We start from the raw sequence: 27594 nt of genomic DNA, 5'->3' as shown, positions 1-27594 counted from the left end.
ATACTGTTGTGAAGAAGTTTAAAGCCGGATTTGGATACAAAAAGATTTCCCAAGCTTTAAACATCCCAAGGAGCACTCAGGTAGTCTCTCTTCGAGGAGTGGGCTGCTCTCTATTGGAGGAGGAGAGTCTACCAGTAGAGCCATCACAGGAGGCAGTAGCTCAGTGCTAGTATCCTCCTCTGCTGCAGCCGGGTCCTGGGGTGGAGCTAAGTCTGGGTACAGAGGGAGATCCGTCAGCAAATCAACCACCATTACCACTATAGAGTCCCCCTCTTTATCCTACGGTGCTTTGGGGGCCTCTGGCGTAGCTTTTCGGTCTTCAGGGGCCTCTGGGGCATAGTTTGGGGCGAGCAAAACCAGCGGCTCCCTCTCCATTTCTGGAGGGGGTCTTATGTCAAGCTCCTGTTCCAGTTTTTTCACTGGTTCCCTTACTGGTGGTTCCAGTTCTGGTTTTGTCTCTAGTTCCAAAAGAGCAAGAGCAGGAGGAGGCAGTTTTGTCACTGGTTCCAGTTCTGGTTCTAGTTCTGGTTTTGCCTCTAGTTCTGGTACCGGAATCGGAGGAGGGGGTTCTTCTAGTGCCAAAATGTTGGCCGGCGGCTTGGGCTCTGCGACCGTTTCCATGGTTACCAGGTCCAACTACAGCTCCTCGGCAGGGGCGGGTTCAGGAGGCGTGAAGAGGGGCGGCGCACAGGGGTCTGCATCCTCTGCTGTCAGCTTCTCCCCCACCCCCACGGAGAGAAAGAGCATGACCACCACCATGACTGCCCGCTCCATGGGCTACGAAGGTCAGTGACAAGGTCAAAGGTAAACCCTATTCATATGCTGTGTTCATAACCAAGTGAGAAGGTGGTAATTACCAGTTGTGAAGCCGTAAATACCAGTTGGATGCATTCAATGCATGCTCTGAACTCATTGAGAAACACAGATTGGCTAATGGCCAACAAGCTGCGTCAACCATAAACTAAACGTACAGCTATCATGCTTGTAAACTAATTATAGGGTTCAAAAACCATATTAATAGATTGCTTTTTTAAAATAATGTTTTGTTGTTGCATTTAACTGCTGAAAATGCTGTTATCAAGGTAATTTCCTTAGTAGATGTCAGAGGTCAGCATGTGGGAGAAGTCGAAGCTCAGGGATAATAGACGAGGTTCCCACTAGTAATTACCAGTTGGAGGGGCATTCAAGTGGACTATTCCCAGTCATATGTGGTAAATACCACCTTCCCACTTGGTTATGAACGTAGCCTTATATCCAGGGCTAGGATTTCTTCCTGACCACATGACCTCTGGGGTCTAAGATCAGATATCGGGCGCTTTCCTCTGCCCAGGTGTTGCTGATGCCTGCTAGATCTTACAATGCCTGGATAGGTATTTTACCTATTAGCTAACCACATCGTATGTTATAGCAATCTGTCAGTCAATGACACAGTCGATGACGTGGCACGTAACCATTGGTTGACGCATGCAACGTCTGAGCGAGGGAGTGCAACCATTTCTTGGTCATGTCATGTGGTCAGGAAACTACTGGCCCTACCTAAGGTCCTCTGATGCTCTTTAGTACAGGTGCAGATGTCAATAATAATGTCATTAAGAATATCATTAGGAAGTTGAAGTATGACTTCAGTTATGACACGAAGAAGGAAAAGTCGTCAATAGTGGTGTTTTTCTTCCGTGTATTCAGGAAGATCCAATGGAAACTCATCTCCGGAATACACAAGGAGAGAATATGGTAACTACCAATCTTAAATGTGACTTCAAAATGTATTTAATTCCTATGTTTAATAAAAGTGGATATTAAAAATGGCATAATTGATTTTTGATAATTGATTGTTTCAGCTGCAGCAAGTGCAGCTGCCAGTACACCCACCAGAGGGCGGAGCCACAGTAGAGGTACTGGCTGTTAGCGCACAGCACCATCAATCAGACCATACACTACTGCAGAATGCACTTATTATTGTTTTGCCATTTTAAGTGGCTGTATTTGAATAAAATAGAACACATCTGATTACACTACTCTATTCTTATCTATTCTTATCTATTCTATACTTTTCTATTCTATTCTATTCTATTCTGTGTGTCCTGTTCCAGAGAGTGAGATCAGATGCAGACTGCAGAGTGCCTCTCCCACAGCCAAAAGATGTGAGTTGCCTAGTACCACGCGGGCTCTTATCACTAACCTATGACTCACCCGATCTGCCCTGGAAAATACACGTGGACCAAGATGATATTAGTTTGACTTCAACAAATAGGGAGACAGTAAGACTCAGTCAGAAAACGTGGAAAGGAAATGGAACGTGGATGCTTGAAGATAAGATAAATACAGTTGGATAAAAATCGGTCTTTATAATTAAAAAACTGTTGAAAAGCCTGCACACTGTCTGCACACTGTACGTTTCCTAAGTGACTTTAGATGACACCAGAGTCTGTTCCCCCGTGGTGTATAGGGACGGAGCTGAAAGACGTGAAGCGGCTGCTGAAGGGGAGTCGCTCCAGCAGCATCAGCCCCCCTCGCTCCCCCACCAGCACCCTCCCTATCCCCAGGAAGGCCCGCGTAGAGACCAGAACCATGCCAAACAGCTCCCAGTCAGGTACACACCCTCACCAGTATAATCATGATTAAAACTAGGTAAATGAATAAATGCTGTAATAAATCAATGTTTAAATGCACTCTGAAATAAATTAATAGGTACATAAGTAGTAATTACACAAGTAAATACGTACATAAATAATCCCCAATGCATTAGATGGCCAGAATATGTTCTTAACTGACTCACCTGGTTAAGTAAAGGTTAAATAAACATACGTAAAACCAGTAACCCGTTCCCTCTCTCCCAGGCCAGTACGACAGCGCCACCCTGGACTTAGGAATGCCTTCCTACATGTGGTCGTTGCCCCACGACTGGAGGCTATGGTTACCACAGCAACGCCATCAACCTGTCCCCCACCTCCACCCTCCAACACTCACCTATCACACTCACAGGTCAGCAATAGACATCACCAAATATACAGTCACAATTACTCTCATAAGAATGGCATGATACGGAGTGATAATAGTGCCAGCAGAAATGTAATCTGAATTGAATCCTTCACACCATCAACAAAGCTATTTATATAACTGAACATATTTAGTCCAAGAGATAAAAAGCACATGATTAAAATGAACAAGATTTGTGTGCGACATAAGAATCACAAGAAAGTATCAAAAAGAAAATGTCTCCTAATTTTCTCATTGTCAATGAATACTGTACATGTTACTGTGGGTGTGACTCAATCGATGTGGGTGTTTATCAATGTTTCTACAGCCACAGGGCTTCAGAACAACCTGGCCCTCAGCTCTACATCCATGAACTCTGGACTCTCTGCCTCTAGCACTGGTAAACATCTCCCTCAACATCTATCGTCTCTCTATCGGTGCATCTTTCCTTTCTCCCAAAGTGTTCACTTGTTTCCTTCCCTTCACAGATTTGAAAGTAAGTGACTGGTATGCAGAGATGGGCAGTATTTGTATTACATGTATTTGAAATATGTATTTAAATTCTTTCTGAGTATTTAGTCGTTTGCATTACACTGGGCTAAACTTCACTCCAATGTATTTCATAATAAGTTACTTTCGAGAGCGGTAATTTGTATTTTTAAAACACAAAATACTTTGTGTTTTCTATACCCTTTTTGCACTGGTGTAAAGTAAAAATACTTTAAAGTACTACTTAAGTCGTTTTTTGGGTTATCTGTACTTTATTTGACTTTTAATATATATATATTTTTCATTCCTAAAGAAAGTAAAGCACTTTTTTACTCCATACATTTTCCCTGACACCCAAAAGTACTCGTTACATTTTGACAGGAAAATGGTCCAATTCACACACTTATCAAGAGAACATCCTGGTCATCCCTACTACCTCTGATCTGGCGGACTCACTAAACACAAATGCTTCATTTGTGAATTATGTCTGAGTGTGCCCCTGGCTATCGGTCAATAAAAATATAAAATTGTGCCATCTGGTTTGCTTAATATAAGGAATTTGAAATGATGTATACTTTTACTTTTGATACTTAAGTACAGTTTAGCAATTACATTAACTTTTGATGCGTAAGTATATTTAAAACCAAATACTTTTAGACTTTTACTCAAGTAGTATTTTACTGGGTTTCTTTCACTTTTATTTGAGTCATTTTCCATGAAGGTATCTTTACTTTTACTCAAGTAGTATTTTACTGGGTTTCTTTCACTTTTATTTGAGTCATTTTCCATGAAAGTATCTTTACTTTTACTCAAGTATGACAATTGAGTACTTTTCCCACCACTGCCATTTTTATATTGGTTCACAATTGTGTGGCTCCCTTTCCCCCTGTCTTGGTATCAGAAGTCTGATGGCACTATGGTGTCATAAATTAACTAAATATAAATGGATATGTAAAAATGAACAATTGCAAAGCATTCTGAGTATTATTCTAATGAGCTCTACCGGAACAAGGCCAATAATAATACCCAGTATGTTCACATAATTGACATTTTGGTCATTTAGCAGACACTCTTTTCCATAGTGAATTAGAGTCAGTGTATTCAACTAAGGTAGATGAACAACAACATATCACAATCATAGCAAGTGAAACGTTTCTCTATCCGTTACTGAGCATATTGTTGCTGTTTGGGCCGTTTACTTGCAAACGTAGTTCTGTATTTTAAAATACAAAATACATGTATTTTAATTAAATATATTTCAAAATGTTGATACATTGATCTTTAAAGTATTTTGTCATTTTGCCAATCACTACTGGTCTATAGGAACTCCCTCTAGCCCATGTCGACACCAATCCAGTGCTTTCAGTAGTAGTAGTGTATCGAATGTTTTCTCTCCTTTGTCCAACTCTAGTTCACGGTATGCAGAATAACCTGGCCACCACCACTGGCGGTATCCTAACATCGAATGGAGTCAACGCACAAACAGGCATGGCTGGAGTGTTGAGTGTTCAGAAATCCACTGGGATCAAGAGAATAATGCCCATGTTCATTGTGGGAGTTATACTTCACGCAGGTTTAAATCATGTTAAATTCACCCTGCATGTTTTTCTTGGCAGTCTATGGTGTGCAGAAAAATGTCACAAGCACAGGGGTGTCCACAACCACAGGTGAGTCCAAAATACTTTGTTTTACATCGATAACAATTAGGCAACCATAGACATAAAACATTTGATTTGATGTATATATGTACAAGCAGCAGCAGCACCAAGACAATATAGCGCTTTCCTGCAGTCAAATGACCAAATCGCCCTCTAGTTGCATATTTTATAGTTGAATAGTTGAATATTTTTGCTGCCTATTTCTCAGTGGCGCCCAGCAGTCCCACCAGTGAAGAGGCCAAAGAATACAAATTCATGCTGCTGGAGAAAGAGAGCGCTCCCGTCAAAAAGGAGACGGAGAGACTCGTCATGGCCAAAGATACCGGCAAACAGTTCTCCTCTGCTGCCACTGCTATTGGTAGGCAACATGCAAACCAAATCAAATGTTATTGGTCACATGCTACAGCAGATATAGACCAACAGTGAAATGCTTTCGGGCCCTTCCCAACAATGCAGAGAGAAAGAAAATGGAAAAATAATAGAAAAAGGTAATAATACGTAATAATACAAGTAATAATACATACACAATGGTTATATATATACAGGGTACCAGGACTAAGTCGATGTGTACGAGGTAATTGACGGAGATATGTACATATAACTAAGAATAAAGTGACTAGTCAATAGGATAGATGATAAACAGTAGCAGCAGCAGCAAATGTGATCAGTCAACAACAAAAAAGGCTGAATGCAGATAGCCGGGTAGCTATTTAGCTAACTATTTAACCAACAATTTAGCAGTTTAATGTTTTGGGGGTTGAAGCTGTTCAAGGTCCTGTTGGTTGCATCAGTTGGTGCATCAGTACCACTCGCCAGGCGGTAGCAGAGAGAACAGTTTATGACTTGGGTGGCTGGAGCTTTTGACAATTGGCATAGAGGTCCTGGTTGGCAGGGAGCTCGGGAGTACTGGGCCGCTTTACACTCTGTAGCGTCTTGTTGTTGGATGCCAAGTAGTTGCCATACCAAGCGGTGATGCAGCCTGTCAAGATGCTCTTAATGGTGCACCTGTGAAACGCTCTTAGGATCTGAGGGCCCGTGCCAAATATTTTCAGCCTTCTGAGGGTTAAGAAGCGTTGCACCTCTTCGCGACTGGGTTGGTGTGTATGGACCATGATAGATCCTTAGTGATGTGGACGCCGAGGAACTTGAAGCTCTCGAGGAACTTGAAGCTCTAAACTACAGCCCCATCGATGTGTATGGAGGCGTGCTCGGCCCTCCATTTCCTGTAGTCCATGATCAGTTCCTTTGTCTTGCTGACGTAGAGGGAGAGGTTGTTGTAGGAGCAATATGTTTGCAAAATTCCGGTAAGTTTCCCAAAATTCCCAGGTTTTCATGAAATCTTGATTGGAGGATTCCAGATTCCCTTGCTTATTCTGGGAATCTTCAAAACATGATTTCTAGAAACATGGGAATTGGGGGAAAGTTACCGGAATATTGCAATCCAGTACGTGAGAATATCAGAAATGTACACGTAGAGGAGGGTTTTCACTAAATACATAATATTTACTAAATATTCAATTGTCTGCTCAATTAGAAGAAACTTCTGAGGAAAAATGGTACCAGTCCTATCAGATCTTAAATGTTTCCATGCCCAATAACATACTACAGTCCCACTGTCTTAGTGTTAGCTGTTGTCTGTGAGTTATGGTGAAGTCAACACTTCTCTTTTCACATTTTCTAGCCTATTCTGAGGACTCACTGAAGAAGGTGTCCAGCTTTGTGGAGACAGCTACAGCCAGAACCACAGAAGCTAACGGTAGATAACGGAAGTGAATAGACATTTTCACCAAACCTTGACTTGTGTTACTAACACACTGTTCTGCCACTGCTGTTTTTTAAAGCTGGATCCTTGACGAAAGTGTCAATGAAAGACAAAGCAACCTATCCAGGTATAGTCTAACTATACTTTGAAATTGAAATGGCTGAATCCCAACGTAACAATCTCCAGCCCTAAGTGCCCATTCTTATGCATTCTTCATGATACTCTACTGATGCCGGTTCTTGAGCCCCCTGTCCTCTACCCCTCTCTTCGGTCAGAGATGCGTAAGGACGAGTCTGGAGGAGGTCTGGGCTTCTGGTCCTGCTGCTCCTGTTGGAAGTGGCTGCTGGGCCTCCTGCTGGGTCTTCTGCTCCTCCTGGGGCTCCTCCTGGGACTCATCGCCCTGGGTAAGAGAGGAGGAGCGGAGCTGTAGTTGTGGTTGTAGGGTGGTTGCCTCTGTCATAGAGCTCTAGAGTTACGTCTGTGTCGAAGTAAATCTCTCTGTTTTTTCCTCTGCTCTTTCTCTCCTGTATTTATCTGTTTCTCGCTTCTCTCTCTCACTCGACCTTTGTCCTTGTTTCTCTCTGTTTCCCTCTCAATTCTCTCCCCCCCTCCCTCTCTTTCTCTTCCAACCACTTACAGCCGAAGAAGTCAGACGTCTTAAAGCTCGTGTGGATGCCTTGGAACAAGCCTCCAGCTCTTCCTCAGCCCATTCCAGTCGCCTCTCCTCCTCCTCTGCCATCAACATCATAGACCCTCTGGGGTCTGCGTACATAGACAAGACTTCCTCTACCTCCTCTACCACACTGCTCCGCTCTGATAATGGTATCAATCTGGGAGTGGCAGCAGGAGCAGGTCCAGGATCAGCTAATGGACGAGGCCAAGACTCTGTAGCTCTGCAAAGGGCAGTACAGCAGATAGTCAGGACTGAGCTGCAGTCCGATACTGTACGAGGTACAGAACCAGAACCAGAACTTACACTGTGCACCAGCCTTGTGTTTTGTGGGTATATGTTGAGCTTTTCAACCATTAAAACAAAGGAATGATTCAGTCAAAAATCCCAAATCATGCAAACTTGTGAATTGTATGAATATTTTTGAAAGATTTATACATGTGTGGTTTTTATTGGATTCTGTATATTGACAACATGTTTTATTTATTTGTTACAGCAACACTTGTACACTCAATGAAAGGAGCGAGAGGAGAGCCTGGGACCAAAGGTACTGTAGGGCATCCACTGCATGGACATGGAAACATACATAGATGGAAACAAACTGTATTGGCAGAGCAACTGGCAATTGGCTGTGTCTGTTGATTAACATTTCAGCTGTTTTATTTCAGGTGACCAAGGTGGTCCAGGAGTCAAAGGTCAGTGAGCCTGAGACCTACTTGTCATGTCAATGATGTCACACAGCAAATACTGTACATATTAGAGTTATACTGTACAAATGGAATTCATTCATTTATTTCAGGTGATAACGGATTTCCTGGCCTACCAGGTAGGAACACAAACTACTAGTTTTATTCTGGAGGGGCTACAGTAAATAATAATCTGCTTAATGATAGCAGACTGATGTTCGGCTTCACTTCCTTAGGTCCTCCAGGTCAGATGGGCCACAGTGGACAGGAGGGCCCGAGGGGACCTAAAGGAAATGCAGGTAATGCTTAAGGACACAATTTGACTTAAAATTACAAGATCTCAATCTTGCAACAAATGAGAAATGTATTGTATAGACTCTCACTCCCACAATGCATCTCTTCTCATCTGTGAATAGGTGAAGCTGGTGCAGAGGGTCCCCCAGGCCAGAGGGGCCGAGAAGGACCAACGGGATCACGTGGAGAGCCTGGTCCTCCAGGGTTTGGAGAGAAAGGGGACAAAGGTATGTTCATTAGTGTATTTGATAGCGTCACAGTATATCTTCAGAGAAAAAAAATCCATAAAATGTATATATTTAAATGATGGGTTCCTGTTCAAGCTCTTAAGTAATGTTATGTGATGCCATAGGTTCTCCTGGTGAACCCGGAGGCCCCGGACCTGCTGGCACTGCTGGGCCTGTTGGGCCTAAAGGTAAGGCCAAAGGTCATCATCAATGCAGGAAATACGTCTAGATTGATGAGATACATTAAACTATCCCAAATTGTAAGTCGCTCTGGATAAGACCGTCTGCTAAATTACCCAAATGTAAATGCAATTCATCAACACTGAGACTGTAACTGTTGGCCGCCGTTGTGAAAGTGTATTTATTTTGGTTTTCCAGGGTCAGTGGGTGGTCAGGGTGCTACAGGTATCCCAGGTGAGTGCTCTTTGCTCTTTTTGTGTACCATTGTACTGGAAGAAGACACAAGCGTGCAATTTCTTTGTTGTGTATTTGTCACGTTTCTTTAGGAACTCCTGGCCCACAGGGTTTCAGAGGTGAAGGAGGCGCTCCAGGACCGAAAGGTATTCCAGACCGACCTGTTGAGATGATGTACACTACTGTGTTGTATGCAGGCCTATTTCCTTGATTTAGATTCACAAAGAGAAAACTACAAATATAGCTAGAAACCTTAGTTGATACATCCATTTTTTTTTTAAACTTAAACATTTATGATTCCCATTGACTGTGGAATAATATAACTTATTTTTGCCTAATGAGCTTAGTTTAACTGTCATACCCCCATCAGAACTCCAAAAATAAGCTTGCTTTCCTAACATTTTAGTAAAGAATGTAAATGTAAACAAAGACTGTATAGCCTCAAAACATGGTGAAAACTATACATTTGATACTATGGATGGTCAGTCCTTGCATCTGTAACCAGTGTGAAATGGCTAGCTAGTTAACGGTGCGCACTGGTAGCGTTTCAGTCGGTAACTACACTCGGTCCGAGACCTTGAAGTAGTTGTTTCCCTTGCTCTGCACGGACCATGGCTATTGTGGAGTGATAGGTAGCGATGCTTCGAGGGTGACTGTTGTCAATGTGTGCAGAGGGTTCCTGGTTCAAGCCCAGGTTGGGGTGAGGAGAGGGATGGAAGTAATACTGTTACACATCCTGCTCTCTATGAATTTGAGAGTGGTTACATTTCTCCAGCCCCCATCCCTTTCTCTAGCCCCCACCCCATCCCTCCAGCCCCCATCCCTAGCTTTGTTATTGTTTCAATGGAGGATTCTAGCTTTAAGGTTGTAATATGCAGAAGTCGCTCTGCCATTTCCTGGTTGCAAAACATCTAATAGTTCGCCTAATTTCAGTTTGTGACAAAACAAGCAATTGTGTAGAGAATCATTGTGCCATCTAAACCTCTGTGAAATACTGTATCTTTTCAATAGCTGTTTGAAAAACTGAAAGTAAAAGACGCAAAAACGGAATTTAAGAATGGAAACATAGAAATTGAGCACTTAGAACATACCAACCACTTCTTAGACTTACATTCTTGACTTCCGGCGCCTTCTTGACTTCCGGCGCCTTCTTGACTTCCGGCGCCGACAGAGATGGCCGCCTCGCTTCGCGTTCCTAGGAAACTATGCAGTTTTTTGTTTTTTTACGTGTTATTTCTTACACTAGTACCCCAGGTCATCTTAGGTTTCATTACATACAGCCGAGAAGAACTACTGAATATAAGATCAGCGTCAACTCACCATCAGTACGACCAAGAATATGTTTTTCGCGACGCGGATCCTGTGTTCTGCCTTACAAACATGACTACGGAATGGATCCCATGCAGCGACCAAACAAAAAAACGACTCAGAAAAAGAGGGAAACGAAGCGGTCTTCTGGTCAGACTCCGGAGACGGGCACATCGTGCACCACTCCCTAGCATTCTTCTTGCCAATGTCCAGTCTCTTGACAACAAGGTTGATGAAATCCGAGCAAGGGTAGCATTCCAGAGGGACATCAGAGACTGTAACGTTCTCTGCTTCACGGAAACATGGCTAACTGGAGAGACGCAATCCGAAGCGGTGCAGCCAGCGGGTTTCTCCACGCATCGCGCCGACAGAAACGAACATCTTTCTGGTAAGAAGAGGGGCGGGGGCGTATGCCTTATGGCCAACATGACATGGTGTGATGAAAGAAACATACAGGAACTCAAATCCTTCTGTTCACCTGATTTAGAATTCCTCACAATCAAATGTAGACCGCATTATCTACCAAGAGAATTCTCTTCGATTATAATCACAGCCGTATATATCCCCCCAAGCAGACACATCGATGGCTCTGAACAAACTTTATTTAACTCTCTGCAAACTGGAAACGATTTATCCGGAGGCTGCATTCATTGTAGCTGGGGATTTTAACAAGGCTAATCTGAAAACAAGACTCCCTAAATTTTATCAGCATATCGATTGCGCAACCAGGGGTGGAAAGACCCTGGATCATTGTTACTCTAACTTCCGCGACACATATAAGGCCCTGCCCCGCCCCCTTTCGGAAAAGCTGACCACGACTCCATTTTGTTGATCCCTGCCTACAGACAGAAACTAAAACAAGAAGCTCCCACGCTGAGGTCTGTCCAACGCTGGTCCGACCAAGCTGACTCCACACTCCAAGACTGCTTCCATCACGTGGACTGGGAGATGTTTCGTATTGCGTCAGACAACAACATTGACGAATACGCTGATTCGGTGTGCGAGTTCATTAGAACGTGCGTTGAAGATGTCGTTCCCATAGCAATGATTAAAACATTCCTTAACCAGAAACTGTGGATTGATGGCAGCATTCGTGTGGAACTGAAGGCGCGAACCACTGCTTTTAATCAGGGCAAGGTGTCTGGTAACATGACTGAATACAAACAGTGCAGCTATTCCCTCCGCAAGGCTATCAAACAAGTTAAGCGCCAGTACAGAGACAAAGTAGAATCTCAATTCAACGGCTCAGACACAAGAGGTATGTGGCAGGGTCTACAGTCAATCACGGACTACAGGAAGAAACCCAGCCCAGTCACGGACCAGGATGTCTTGCTCCCAGGCAGACTAAATAACTTTTTGCCCGCTTTGAGGACAATACAGTGCCACTGACACGGCCTGCAACGAAAACATGCGGTCTCTCCTTCACTGCAGCCGAAGTGAGTAAGACATTTAAACGTGTTAACCCTCGCAAGGCTGCAGGCCCAGACGGCATCCCCAGCCGCGCCCTCAGAGCATGCGCAGACCAGCTGGCCGGTGTGTTTACGGACATATTCAACCAATCCCTATACCAGTCTGCTGTTCCCACATGCTTCAAGAGGGCCACCATTGTTCCTGTTCCCAAGAAAGCTAAGGTAACTGAGCTAAACGACTACCGCCCCGTAGCACTCACATCCGTCATCATGAAGTGCTTTGAGAGACTAGTCAAGGACCATATCACCTCCACCCTACCTGACACCCTTGACCCACTCCAATTTGCTTACCGCCCAAATAGGTCCACAGACGATGCAATCTCAACCACACTGCACACTGCCCTAACCCATCTGGACAAGAGGAATACCTATGTGAGAATGCTGTTCATCGACTACAGCTCGGCATTCAACACCATAGTACCCTCCAAGCTCGTCATCAAGCTCGAGACCCTGGGTCTCGACCCCGCCCTGTGCAACTGGGTACTGGACTTCCTGACGGGCCGCCCCCAGGTGGTGAGGGTAGGCAACAACATCTCCTCCCCGCTGATCCTCAACACTGGGGCCCCACAAGGGTGCGTTCTGAGCCCTCTCCTGTACTCCCTGTTCACCCACGACTGCGTGGCCACGCACGCCTCCAACTCAATCATCAAGTTTGCGGACGACACAACAGTGGTAGGCTTGATTACCAACAACGACGAGACGGCCTACAGGGAGGAGGTGAGGGCCCTCGGAGTGTGGTGTCAGGAAAATAACCTCACACTCAACGTCAACAAAACTAAGGAGATGATTGTGGACTTCAGGAAACAGCAGAGGGAACACCCCCATCCACATCGATGGAACAGTAGTGGAGAGGGTAGCAAGTTTTAAGTTCCTCGGCATACACATCACAGACAAACTGAATTGGTCCACTCACACAGACAGCATCGTGAGGAAGGCGCAGCAGCGCCTCTTCAACCTCAGGAGGCTGAAGAAATTCGGCTTGTCACCAAAAGCACTCACAAACTTCTACAGATGCACAATCGAGAGCATCCTGGCGGGCTGTATCACCGCCTGGTATGGCAACTGCACCGCCCTCAACCGTAAGGCTCTCCAGAGGGTAGTGAGGTCTGCACAACGCATCACCGGGGGCAAACTACCTGCCCTCCAGGACACCTACACCACCCGATGCTACAGGAAGGCCATAAAGATCATCAAGGACATCAACCACCCGAGCCACTGCCTGTTCACCCCGCTGTCATCCAGAAGGCGAGGTCAGTACAGGTGCATCAAAGCTGGGACCGAGAGACTGAAAAACAGCTTCTATCTCAAGGCCATCAGACTGTTAAACAGCCACCACTAACATTGAGTGGCTACTGCCAACACACTGTCAATGACACTGACTCTACTCCAGCCACTTTAATCATGGGAATTGATGGGAAATGATGTAAATATATCACTAGCCACTTTAAACAATGCTACCTTATATAATGTTACTTACCCTACATTATTCATCTCATATGCATACGTAGATACTGTACTCTATATCATCGACTGCATCCTTATGTAATACATGTATCACTAGCCACTTTAACTATGCCACTTGGTTTACATACTCATCTCATATGTATATTCTGTACTCGATATCATCTACTGTATCTTGCCTATGCTGCTCTGTACCATCACTCATTCATATATCCTTATGTACATATTCTTTATCCCCTTACACTGTGTATAAGACAGTAGTTTTTTTTTTGAATTGTTAGTTAGATTACTTGTTCGTTATTACTGCATTGTCGGAACTAGAAGCACAAGCATTTCGCTACACTCGCATTAACATCTGCTAACCATGTGTATGTGACAAATAAAATTTGATTTGATTTGATTCAATGAGAATGACAGATCTATAACTCACATTTCTATGTGAATTTGGTCAGGTCGCCCAAAAGTTACATATTGCAGCATCAAACAACGATCATATCAGCAAGCCTATTGTTTCTCTTCTCGTCCAGGAGAGAAGGGACCAGCTGGACCTCCAGGAAATAAGGGCGAGCCTGGAGAGAAAGGACCCCGCGGAACATCAGGTGTGTATCTGTCTGCCCTGAATAGTTAGAATCACATGGGATTCAGAACATTGTGTCTCCTCTTTTATTTCTTCTCTCCTCCTTCTCTAGGAAAACACATAATTGAGAGAAATATGCACTACATACGTAAACTGTTGTGAAAATGAGTTGTAAGCACATTTCATAGTGGTCATGCACCCTCTCCGTCATCATAGGTGACCCAGGTCAAAAAGGACTTCCAGGACCAGACGGAACAAAGGGATCCAAAGGACCCTCAGGTAAGTGAACAGAGTAGCGAAGAAAAGATTGTGCTGCTAGAATAATCTCAGGCTGTCCGAATATAGACACCATAAAAGTGAAATTCTTCACTCTTATCAATTCTGCATGTGTGGGTGTTATTCAACAGGTGCTCCCGGGGCTGACGGTGAAAAAGGCTCTAGAGGTGAGAACAACAGCATCCTTTTGTAGATAGAAACCACAACAATATATTTTGGTAGGAAAATCAAATTGTCCATATAACAACTTTGAGATTTTTACCGGATAATTGATACCTTTATCATTCCAGGTGACAAGGGATCGGATGGGTTACCAGGTCCCAGGGGACCAGCTGGACCTCCAGGAGATGCAGGCCTCCCAGGTAAAATCAATCAATTTATTAACCCACATATCCATCCACCCATCTATGCTTAGTATTCACTATTTACATTTCAATAACATACTTTTTCCACTTGTTTCCACTGTAGGCATTCCCGGGCTTCAAGGTCCACCAGGTATGACTCTTTGATGCAAAATCATTCCTTGATTTACATTTCAGATTCATGGTTCCTCAATATTGTACAGTAGGCTATAACATTTTTGTAACCCTCCCCCTCTACCCCATATAGGTATACCAGGTAATCCAGGTCAGCCTGGAGGTGAAGGTAATGTACTTATTACATACTTCCTCTATCTTTAGTCAAACAGGATTATGCTTTCATTCAATCTATCATCATGTTATCTTCTAGGTGAAGCTGGAGAACCTGGTAGAATCATCAATGCAGGTAAGTCAGAGGAAACGACAAAGCGAATTAGAGACATCGCTACACTGGTGGATAGGCACTCTACATCTACAGCCGTAAATATTTCTTGAGATTACTTTATAGTACAGTGTCCACAGTAGGACAGCATCACATATCCTTAAGTAATGAATGGTCATTGGTCAATCTCCTGTTTGAATCCCAGCTGGTTCCAGTTCGGTTGCCATCCCCGGACCTCCAGGCATCCCCGGACACGCTGGTGTTGCCGGATCCCCTGGACTCTCAGGTTGGTACTGAAGCTCTAAATTCTAAAATGTTCTAAGACAGGTATTCCCAAACTGGGGTATGCGGGGTATGCGCAATGCTGCCAGGGGTACAAACAAAAACGTGATTCACTTTTAAAAAATTTAATAATGATATATATATATATTTTTTTTTTTGCCCAAAAAATGTCTTCACATTTTCAAATAGTACATTTATATTTTCCAACAAGGCTATACATTTGGGTGAGTTTTTTCTCTCGCCTGAGTAGCCTTATTTCACTGCCCAAAATAAAATTAAACCATCTAGTGTTCAGCGAAATAACAATAATAATAATAATAATAATAATAATTTAAAAAAACGCAATGTCAAATACTGTCAGAGTCGTGTGTATAGGTGGCAGGGAAGTCAGGCGCAGAAGAATCAAACTGAATGAAACGGAGTTATTTAATGATTGTAAATAAAACAACTCCAAAACTATGAATAATAATAAAACAAAATGGGTCCGAGGACACGTTGCGCACCAATACAAACACAAAACTGAACAATAAACAATCTCTGACAAAGACATGAGAGGAAACAGAGGGTTAAATACACAACAGGTAATGAATGGGATTGAAACCAGGTGTGTTGGAAGACAAGACAAAACCAATGGAAAATGAAAAATGGATCAATGATGGCTAGAAGACCGGTGACGTCGACCGCCGAGCACCGCCCGAACAAGGAGAGGCTTCGACTTTGGCAGAAGTCGTGACAAATACAGGTAGCCTTGTCAAAAAGTTAACATCCAATCACATTAACCGTTACTCTCTCACAGGAAACCTTCACTCTTACGACGTTTAGAAACGAAACATGACCATTTGAAAAATAAGCCATGGGAGTTTTTTTGAGCAAGAATAAAGACTAATTTCGAGTAGTAAGACATGTATAAAATCAACAGATACCATTAATGAGAAGGGGCTAGAAGCGTCTTATATGGTGAGCTACCGAGTGGCTAGGACAGGCAGGCCCCACACCTTTGTGGAGGACTTCATTCTTCCTGCTGCCGCAGATATGGCAGGGACAATGCTGGGGGAAAAGGCCAAAAAAACTATACAGACAATGCCTTCATCAAACAACACTGTTTCACGATGCATCACTGACATGGCAAGAGATGTTTTGAAACAATTACTGCTTCGCATACATGCCAGGGAATTCTATGCGTTACAGCTGGATGAGTCAACAGACCTGGCGGGCCTGGCACAGCTCCTGGTATATGTTATGTTTATGGGGGGTCAATTAAGGAAGACATCCTCTTCTGCAAACCACTGGAAACCAGGACAACATGAGAGGATATTTTTAAAGTACTGGACAGCTTTGTGACATCAAATGGACTTTGGTGGTCAGAATGTGTTGGTATCTGTACTGATGGTGCAAAAGCCATGACAGGGAGACATAGTGGAGTGGTAATGCATGTACAAACAGTTGCTCCCGAGGCCACTTGTGTACACAACAGCATCCACCGAGAGGCTCTTGCTGCCAAGGGAATGTCTGACAGTTTGAAAGACATTTTGGACACTACAGTGAAAATGGTTAACTTTGTTAAAGCGAGGCCCCTGAACTCTGGTGTATTTTCTGCATTATGCAATGATATGGACAGCGACCATGTAACGCTTTCACAACATACAGAAAGAAGTGTGCTGGTTATCAAGGGAGAAAGTATTGACGCGTTTTATAAAATTGAGAGACGAGCTTAAAGTTTTCTTTACTGACCATCATTTTCACTTGTCTGACCTCTTGCATGATGACGGGTTTCTCACACGACTGGCCTATCTGGGTGATGTTTTTTCTCGCTGAATGATCTGAATCTAGGATTACAGGGACTCTCCGCAACTATATTCAATGTGCAGGACAAAATTGAGGCTATTAAGAAGTTGGAGCTCTTCTCTGTCTGCATTAACAAGGACAGCACACAGGTCTTTCCATCATTGTATTGTTTTTTGTGTGCAAATGAACTCAAGCTTACAGACAATGTCAAATGTGATATAGCGGTACTTTCCCGAAACGGACACAAACAACTGGATTCGTTATTCCTTTCATGCCCTGCCTCTAGTCTACTTACCGATATCTGAACAAGAGAGCCTCATTGAAATTGCAACAAGCAGTTCTGTGAAAATTTGATTTAATCAGAAGCCACTGCCAGATTTCTGGATCGGGCTGCGTTCAGAGTTTCTTGCCTTGGCAAATCGTGTTGTTCAGACACTGATGCCCTTTGCAACCATGTACCTATATGAGAGTGGATTCTAGCATGAAAACTAAATACAGACACAGACTGTGTGTGGAAAAGGATTTAAGCCTGACACTCTCTCCAATACAACCCAACACTGCAGAGTTATGTGCATCCTTTCAAGCACACCCTTCTCATTATGTAAGATGGTTAAATAAAGAGCAAAATGATTGACTATTATTATGTTATTATTTATGCCCTGGTCCTATAAGAGCTCTGTCACTTCCCCCGAGCCAGGTTGTGACAAAATCTCACACTCATTCTTATGTTTAATAAATGTATCATATAGCGTGTGTGTGGCAGGCTTACAATGATGGCAAAAAGCAACATTTGAGAGTGCACTGACCCTGGTGCTAGAGGGGGTATGCAGCTAGAGGTTGAATGTTTGAAGGGGTACAGGACTATAAAAAGTTAGGAAACCTCTGTTCTAAGACGTTGCTCTACAGTTTGAGTAAACACTGTATCACCTTGACCAGATCTGGATGAAGATCTAGATGTTGGAGATCTTCATGAAGTTCCTCATAGACTTTCAGGTACAGTAAGCTGTGTGCTCAGTGCTTCTGTTGTGTCTCCTCAGGTCCTGTTGGCCCTGCTGGTCTTCCTGGGATGCCTGGTAAGACTTATTTCTCAGATATCCAATGAGCCATCAGGGTCCACATACTGTACGTACTTTCCCTTTGATTGTTCATTGTCTTTGTCTCTATAGGTCCCAGGGGAGAAAAGGGAGAGGAAGGAGAGAAGGGAGTTCAGGGAAAGCCTGGTATTACTGTACAGACTGTGGAAACCACAGAGAGTGAGTATGTTTGGCTGAAAATATGTTCTTGTTTTAGTGTATGACTTTCTTATTACCTCTAAACTTACTTTACCCCTTACAACAGGACATGCACCTGTGGCTAGTCTTCCTGGCCCACCTGGCCCTCCAGGGCCCCCAGGAGAACCAGGTGCCCAGGGTCTTCTAGGTAAGCCATGTGGTTCATTCTCCATGCACTTCAATGTATTTTTGGACAGATAGCTGTTTTATTTTATATTGTTCAGATTCCTTTTTCTTATGGATTCTGTCCTTTTTAAAAAGCTAATTCATACCTTATTCCTTCTCAGGTAAGGGTCCCCCAGGTCCTGAAGGTCCTCAAGGAGAGACAGGTGTACCAGGTAAGCCATAACATTTCTACCTGAGAAGAATGTACAATATTAAATTGAAATTATATTGTAAAATAATTAAGCTATTGTAAGAACTGGTTTGTGTCATCTGTTGCAAAGTTCCTTTACAAACCATTTTGATGAATTTCAAGTCAACCGGACCCATTTCTCTCACAGGTGTTGGTGTGCCCGGCCCCCGAGGAGATAAGGGAGAGCCAGGTAGCTTCGTGCCCAACTCAGGTAGGTGGCCCTTACCAAAACTACACTATCCATACTGTTACCATCTGATCACTCAACACAATCACAATGACTCTACTGTCAAAGATAGAAGCTGTTGATCAGTATATATTTGACCTTTATTTAACTAGGCAAGTCAGTTAATTAAGGACAAATTCTTATTGTCAATGACAGCCTAGGAACAGTGGGTTAACTGCCTTGTTCAGGACAGCAGATTTTTACCTTGTCAGCTCTGGGATTCGATCTTGCAACCTTTCAGTTACTCGTCCAACGCTCTAACCACTAGGCTACCTGCCGCCCCATATGATATGGTATGATATGGAAGGTCACGCAATGTAATATTGTCGTGTAATGCTGTGTTGCCTTTCAGGAACCTTCTTCGCTGGGCCACCAGGACCTGCTGGCCCAACTGGCCTTCCGGGATCACCAGGTACAGAGTGGTCCAACTCACTGTCTATACCATTTGTGTTTTCATCATAGTCAATTTGGTTGAAACAGAGGTTATGTGCAAACATCTTGTAAATCATTTTATTGTTTCCTAATGCAAACCAGGTCCCCAGGGTTACCAAGGTAAGCAATTTTAAAGGCATGTCCATGTCAAAAGGATGGATTGATATCATAGTAGGCTATGAACTGACTCAGTCACATACTATTTACATGGCAGACTTAGTGATAAAAAGTCGACCTAAAAAGTGACTTAAAATGTCGACCTTAATGCAATTTTATCAATGTTTCAGGTGACCCAGGTCAGCCCGGTTTACCAGGAGTTCCCGGTGTCGGTGGGTGGATCAAATATTTACCAGAGGCATAGTTAAACATCCAAGCCTACACCTGTGGCCTGATCCTTGTGGGTATATGTTGTATTGTTCATTGTATTGTTTTCTCCCCAGGTTTCCCTGGACCCCAGGGACAACCTGGGGGTCCAGGACCAGAAGGGGACAGTGGAATTCCAGGTCCCCAAGGTCCAGAGGGCCCCGAGGGGCAACCGGGTCCAAAAGGTACACCCTTACACCCCTTTAAAGATGCAGTCTGGGATCTTAAGCACTTATACATTCGTAACATATCATACGAATCGCAAAAATAATTCAAACTGGAACCTGTTTTGGCTCGGGAGCACTATTTTCAAATCTACTGGCTAAAATTATACAAAAGCTCTGGAGCATCACTTCAACAATGTTTATCACTCAATGTGGATCCTTTGTATAAGTTAAGCCAACTTATATCTTCATTAGGTGAGGCTGGCGTTCCAGGTGCTCCAGGAATCCCTGGCTACTCCAGTGGTGGATCATCCAGGAGTTCCCCTGGAGCGCCAGGTCCACCTGGACCTCCCGGCCGCGATGGGCCACCTGGGTCTGGGTCTGGAACACCGGACGTCTGCCAATACATCACAGAATACCTCAAGAGTGAGTGAGATGATCTGCTTGTTCTTCTTACCTCCAATGAAAAGGATTGGGCCTAAACTACGTCCATTCAAAGACCGTTACAATATTTGATAGTGTACGTGACCTCCGTGGGACAATAAGGTCGACAACACAGGATTTCGATCTTGTTTGCGTAGTTGATGCTAACTAAAATGGTGCCTGATGATCTAAAACCTTTTCTACGCTACTGTTTAGCAGTGCAGTAACTTGTGTATTGTGTTGTCCTTCATGGAGGCGATGGTGTCAGGGAGTACATGTCGGGACCTCCGGGTCCTCCGGGTGTACCGGGGCCCCCTGGTGGTGGATCAGTGGAGTCCGTGGACAACCTTGCTAGTCGCGTCATCGCATACATCCAGAGTGAGTCCAGACAAACCAACATCTTATCAAAAGCATTACATATATGAAGTATATCATATTGTATGTTTGCCTGGATCTAATAGTTCTGTTGACATTTCAGGTGGAGGTATTGCTAGTGGGGTGCCTGGACCTCCAGGCCCGCCTGGCGCTCCCGGTGGAGGCAGCACATCGCTAAATGACATCATCAGCCTTCTACAGAGTAAGTCAGATGTTTGAGCACAAATGTTGATAATCGTGACGGAACAAAGAGATAATATTGTGTCATGAGACAGTCAATGGTCAGTGAAGTGCCCTTGCCTGATCCGTACCCCTCTCAGGTGAGGAAGTGCGACGCTACGTCATCGGTCCTCCTGGCCCTGCTGGTCCTCCTGGCATCCCAGGGATCCCATGGAGAGGAGGCTATGGCTTTAATACCCATGAGGTGGCTGGACGAGTCCTCAATCTAATGAATGGTAAGGAATCACTGTGACACAGCCATGTCAGATTCACATTTAGATTCATACACACACCATTAGCTTCTTTAACCATAGCGTGTGCAAGTGTTTCCCAAATGGTGGGCCGGGACCTACAGATGGATCTCGGTAAGTAGTTCAATTGATTTAAAATGGTCACATCATAAGAATTCAGGATTGTGATTGGTTGTGGCATCCGTCTGTCAGGGTATGGTGGGCATGCTCGGGCCCCCTGGACCTCCCGGCCCACCAGGCCTACCTGGGTCCTACAGTGACATCATCTTCTGCAATATCCCATAAAGACAAAGAAAAAATAGTTCTTTAGACATTTTGGCTAATTAGTTACAAATAAAAACCTGAAATATCACATTTACATAAGTATTCAGACCCTTTACTCATATTTTGTTGAAGCACCTTTGGCAGGTATGACGCTACAAGCTTGGCGCTAGGGCTGGGCGATATGGCAAATAAATTATCACATTAGCTATATATTTTTTCATTCGATAACGATAATTATCACGATATTAATCAAATTATGTTTATGAATGGCTGAACCAACCAAGGGCTTTGGGGTGGCAGGTAGCCTAGTGGTTAGAGCGTTGGGCAAGTAACCAAAAGGTTGCTAGATTGAATCCCTGAGCTGACAAGGTACAAATCTGTCTTTCTACCCCTGAACCATGCACTTAAACCACTGTTCCCCGATAGGCCGTCATTGTAAATAAGAAGTTGTTCTTAATTGACTTTCCTAGTTAAATAAAAGTTTAAAAAATGTATTATGTGAGCTACACATAAAATTATATTTAAGGAAAATTGTTCCATGTTTGCGGCAAGGGAGCACGTACCTGGGGTCAATTAAATTGATAAGCTTGAAACCTTCCTTTTCGACTGTGCTAATTGGCATCATGTCCTTAGCAATGCAATGCAATGCATAATAGCATTTGTGATGTCTTTGTCTTTTCGATGTTTGCTTGTTGGGCATAAACACTATCAGTGTTGACTGCTTCAGGCAAACATCCCTAGATTGGCTGGTGCTTGAGAGGCGTTTATCAATACCGTTACGCAAACTCAAACTTCCTACATGTTCCAAAGAGTGATTTTGCTTCAGATGTTGAAAAAGGTTTGTCGTATTACCAGACTTGGTAGCAACCAATCTACGGCACAATTTGCACCGAACATTGCTCTGCTCTTTGTCGGACTTCAAAAAGCTAAACCACTTCCAAATTACTGAAACAGTTTAAAACTGTGTATCAATCATTTCTTCGTTGGAAGCTGCTCCTTCTCCATGGCTATCACTGCCACTGTTTTTGCCTACATGACTCATTTGTCATGGTTAATAGTGGTGACTCCATCACTCGAGGTGCTAAGTGGTTTTTAGTGGATGTTTACCTCTCCACGTGCATATTGCCACTTCTCCGCACGTTCCTGCTGCGTCACAGAGGTGAAATGGACTGCTGGACCTAATTATTCTATATTGACATTATCGAAAATGAATCCAAACATTTTTATATCGTTATTGAGGGAAGTAATTACCTCGATAATTATTGATATTGATTTATCGCCCAGCCCTACTTGGCACACCTTTATTTGGGGAGTTTCTCCCATTCTTCTCTGCAGATCCTCTCAAGCTCTGTCAGGTTGGATGGGGAGCGTCGCTGCACAGCTATTTTCAGGTCTCTCCAAAGATGTTCGATTGGGTTCAAGTCCGGGCCACTCAAGGATATTGAGACTTGTCCCAAAACCACTCCTGCGTTGTCTTGCCTGCATGCTTAGGGTTGTTGTCCTGTTGGAAGTTCACCCAAGTCTGAGGTCTTGAGCCCTCTGGAGAACATTTTCATCAAGGATTTTTTTTTATTTTACTAGGCAAGTCCCCTGATTACTCAGTTTGGCTGTGCGGCCAGCTCTAGGAAGAGTCTTTGTGGTTCTAAACTTCTTCCATTTAAGAATGATGGAAGTCGCTGTGTTGTTGGGGACCTTCAGTGCTGCAGAAATGTTTTGGTCTGTTCCCCAGATCTGTGCCTTGACACAATCCTGTCTCTGAGCTTTACGGACAATTCCTTTGACCTCATGGCTTGGTTTTTGCTCTGACATGCACTGTCAACTGTGACACCTTAAATAGACAGGTGTGTGCCTTTCCAAATCATGTCCAATCAATTAAATTTACCACTTAATTGAACTCCAATTAAGTTGTAGAAACATCTCAAGGATGATCAATGGAAACAGGATGCACCTGAGCTGATTTTCGAGTGTCCCATAGCAAAGGGTATGAATACTTATGTAAATAAGGTATTTCTGTTTTTATATTTGTAATAAATTGCACACATTTTTTAAAACCTGTTTTCTCATTGTTATTGTGGAGTATTGTGGGGTATTGTGTGTAGATTGAGGTCTAGAGCCAGAATGACTTACTGGACAGTCTGCATATTTATTCCTATTAACGGTTTGACTGATGTCAGTTCTGCCTGTCCTTTCTAGGTGCTGAATACAGTGGCGTCTTGGGCGCTCAGGGGCCTCCTGGTCCACCTGGTGTCCCAGGCCCTGCTGGCCCTCAAGGCCATGCCGGTCCTTCAGGACAGGCCCCCTACAGCGGCTCTGGATACAGGCTGGAGGAGGTCAAGGACTACATACAGAGTGAGTATGGTCAAATCAATAAGGGTTTCATAAATGGTTTTCTACTAAGTGGATAATGATATGGTATTGCAGTACTATCCAAAGACTCCTAGAGTTACAACAGTACAGAAATAGTTAGTTTGCCGTTATCCACCCTGTATGTCTAAACCAGGCAATAAAAGTTAATGGATTACTTGAAATGCATTGAGCCTGTACAATAGGTTACCCTAATTACATCACTTTATGGATGTCCTTCCCAAGATAAAAAGGTTACTTATTAAAATGAAAAATAGACATTGATAGGGGATTTTACGGACTGCTGTTCATTTCAAAGCAATAATTTACCTTTGGCATTGAGTTACTGCCCTAGAGCAGTGGGTATAACTGGCAAATTGTATTATCCTCACCAGGTGATGGTATAAGAGGGGGAATGTTTGGGCTTCCAGGCCCCCCAGGTCCCCCTGGATCCCAGGGACACAAGGGAGAGCAGGGTAGCTCTGGGTACGGCCACGCCTTCGACCACAGGACCAGCGAGGGAAGAAGGCTGGCTGAGACTGAGACAGACTACTCCAATATAGCGGTCCGAGTGACTGACTACATCAAGTGTAAGTGAAACTGAATATCCAATACTGTCATCGCAGCGCTACAATATACTTTTCAGAGTTAGACACATTTTAACTTAACATTTAAAGGCAATTCTTCAAAGCGTATTTGTTTCCAAGGACAATGGATCAACGGAATGGCACATTGACTTGAATTGGGATGTGTCCCATTAGCATAGTAATTACATTTCTATGCCAATGGGGGACACAGATGTTCATTAGTAAAGACAGCGACCATCGTCAATGAATGAAGAGTCCTACGTTTGCTGGTCATTGGATGTAAATGCATATGCTATCTCTGATCTTGATTGTTTCCCATCCCGTAGACCATGGTCTGTTGAGGGACGTGGTTGAGAACCGGTCTCAGCTGGAGAAGTCACAGGTTGTTCAAGGACCCCCAGGACCCCCTGGCCCTCCCGGTGCGCCAGGATTCAGCCATGTGTTTGGATCCCATAGTAACGCCACTGACCTTGTGGAATACATCAGAGGTCAGAATAATACAGTATTAATGCAATTCATTAACGTACAGTACCAGTCAAAAGTTTGGACACGCCTACACACCTAAAGGTTTTTCTTTATGTTTACTATTTTCTACATTGTAGAATAATAGTGAGGACATCAAAATTATTAAATAACACATGGAAGCATGTAGTATGGAAGCATGTAGTAACAAAAAAGTGTTAAACAATCAAAATAGATTTTAGATTCTTCAAAGTAGCCACCTTATGCCTTGATGACAGCTTTGCACACTCTTGGCATTCTCTCAACCAGCTTCACCTGGAATGATTTTCCAACAGTCTTGAAGGATTTCCCACATATACTGAGCACTTGTTGGCTGCTTTTCCTCAACTCTGCAGTCCAACTCATCCCAAACCATCTCAATTGAGTTGAGTTGGTGATTGTGCAGGCCAGGTCATCTGATGCAGCACTCCATCACTCTCCTTCTTAGTCAAATAGCCCTTACACAGCCTGGAGGTGTGTTTTGGGTCATTATTCGGTTAAAAAACAAATGATAGTCCCACCAAACACAAACCAGATGGGATGGCGTATCGCTGCAGAATGCTGTGGTAGCAATGCTGGTTAAGTGTGCCTTGAATTCTAAATTAATCACAGACAGTGTCACTAGCAAAGCACCCCCACACCTCCTTCGCCATTCTTCATGGTGGGAAACACACATGCGGAGACCATTCGTTCACCTATTCTTCAGCTCACAAGGACACGGCGGTTGGAACCAAAAATCTCAAATTTGGACTCATCAGACCAAAGGACAGATTTCCACTGGTCTGATGTCCATTGCTTGTGTTTCTTGGCCCAAGCAAGTCTCTTCTTCTTATTGGTGTCCTTTAGTAGTAGTTTCTTTGCAGCAATTCGACCATGAAGGCCTGATTCCCGCAGTCTCCTCTGAACAGTTGATGTTGAGATGTGTCTGTTACTTGAAGCATTTATTTGGGCAGCAATCAGAGGTGCAGTTAATTGCTGATTTCTGAGGCTGTTAACTCTAATGAACTTGTCCTCTGCAGCAGAGGTATCTCTGGTTCTTCCTTTCCTGTGGCGGTCCTCATGAGAGCCAGTTTCATCGTAGCACTTGATGGTTTATGCGACTGCACTTGAAGAAACTTTCAAAGTTCTTCAAAATTTCCGGATTGACTGACCTTCATGTGTTATAGCAATGATGGACTGTTGTTTCTCTTTGCTTATTTGAGCTGCTTTTAATAATATGGACTTGGTCTTTTACCAAATAGGGCTATCTTCTGTATACCACTACTACCTTGTCACAACACAACTGATTGGCTCAAACACATTAAGAAGGAAAGAAATTCCACAAATTCACTTTTAACAAGGCACACCTGTTAGTTGAAATGCATTTCAGGTAACTCCCTGATTAAGCTGGTTGAGAGAATGCCAAGAGTGTGCAAAGCTGTCGTCAAGGCAAAGGGTGGCTATTTGAAGAAACTCAAACATAAATTAAATGTTTGTTTGTTCACTACAGTACACTACATGTGTTATTTTATAGTTTTGATGTCTTCACTATTATTCTACAATGTAGAAAATAGTAAAAATAAAGAAAAACCCTTGAGTAGGTGTCCAAACCTTTGACTGGTACTTTATTTCACATTATACATTTTAATAAAGAACAGTACCAAGTGTGAAGTCCAATTTGTCACGATTGAACATTGGTGGGGCTTTGCCAAAATGCTGATTGCAGCTTTAGCTCTATATGAAATAACCTTATGTATCATCCATAGCCCATGGAAACACTGTGGGACCCCCTGGAAGGCCAGGACAGAAAGGGGACATAGGACATACAGGTCACAAAGGCGAGAGAGGTACCTTTTTGTTCCATTACGCCTTTGAAATCTTTAGAGTTGTGCTCTTGATCATTTGCCAGGTCTTTGTAAACCATTGTATTTAGCGATTCAGGCAAGACAAAGTCATACAATCAGTCCCATTGTGACACTTTCACTCTGAATTCTGGTTAACTAGGACTAGATGGAATCCCAGGAAGGACAGTCCTCCCTGGTCTGGAGTGGAAAAGGGGGGGTGGAAAGGTACGTCATGATAATCACAGAGAACCTACTCAAGTTTTCCCTTTACCAACTTACTAAGCATGATGCTACAGTAGGATCCATTCTAGTGATACTATATGTAATTCTGTCATGATAGTACCCTCAATACAAGTGTCCCTGCTATGCATGATGTGTCGATCTGACCTAGTTATGCAAAAGAGATATGGCTTCATTAAGATTTCACATTTTCCCACAGGAGAACACACACTCGTGACGCACAGGAGGAGGAGGAATGTTGGTGTTTGAGATGATATGATTGTTAAATACCCATTAAAAAGGTGAATGAAAGTCCTATGAAATATGTCATGACTCATGAGCATACATGTCTGGGGGCCTAATGCCTTGGAGACATTACCCATGTGAATATATTTTCTATAGGAGAAACTATTGAACAGGACAGTATTCCATGCGCTGATGTATTGTGTTAAAGATGTCTTTACGATCTATTTTTTTTACTAGTGTTTGATCTGGAGTATGTTTCCAATTCACCTCCTTGCATGTTGATAGCAAGAATAGTTCAAATAGGGGTGTGCTATTTTTATTCAATAGCTTTTGTACCATTATCGTTATTGTACTTGAGGAAAAACACATTTCGTATCGAACAAAACTCAAACCATTGTCAAAATCTTCTTTGGATGTACTGGTATCACTTTCTAAAAATAAAGCTTGGTTTATTTAA

The 27594-nt window shown here is 43.3% G+C and overlaps 1 protein-coding gene across 1 annotated transcript; it reads left to right on the top strand.

Annotated features, from left to right (window-relative positions):
- Positions 1-583: 583 nt before the first annotated feature.
- LOC112230106 (collagen alpha-1(XVII) chain-like) lies at positions 584-27594 on the top strand. Its single transcript, XM_042310656.1, has 46 exons — positions 584-785; positions 1839-1892; positions 2091-2141; positions 2447-2590; positions 2838-2982; positions 3305-3370; positions 5342-5481; positions 6805-6879; positions 6965-7012; positions 7161-7289; positions 7525-7836; positions 8052-8102; positions 8224-8250; positions 8355-8381; positions 8478-8540; positions 8658-8762; positions 8888-8950; positions 9141-9176; positions 9269-9322; positions 13942-14013; positions 14208-14270; positions 14399-14434; positions 14558-14629; positions 14736-14762; positions 14877-14912; positions 14997-15032; positions 15214-15294; positions 18113-18148; positions 18242-18328; positions 18414-18494; positions 18634-18684; positions 18850-18912; positions 19280-19339; positions 19462-19479; positions 19647-19688; positions 19800-19907; positions 20142-20312; positions 20565-20687; positions 20788-20886; positions 21005-21139; positions 23612-23767; positions 24157-24351; positions 24675-24836; positions 26595-26675; positions 26833-26897; positions 27112-27594. The coding sequence occupies exons 1-46, from the start codon at positions 584-586 to the stop codon at positions 27127-27129; spliced, it is 3966 nt and encodes a 1321-aa protein (XP_042166590.1). The 3' UTR covers positions 27130-27594.

The sequence above is a fragment of the Oncorhynchus tshawytscha genome, linkage group LG32, assembly GCF_018296145.1.
Source record: "Oncorhynchus tshawytscha isolate Ot180627B linkage group LG32, Otsh_v2.0, whole genome shotgun sequence".
Taxonomy (NCBI): Eukaryota; Metazoa; Chordata; class Actinopteri; order Salmoniformes; family Salmonidae; genus Oncorhynchus; species Oncorhynchus tshawytscha.
The sequence above is the reverse complement of the archived record's forward strand: the minus strand, read 5'-3'. Positions and strand labels throughout refer to the sequence as shown.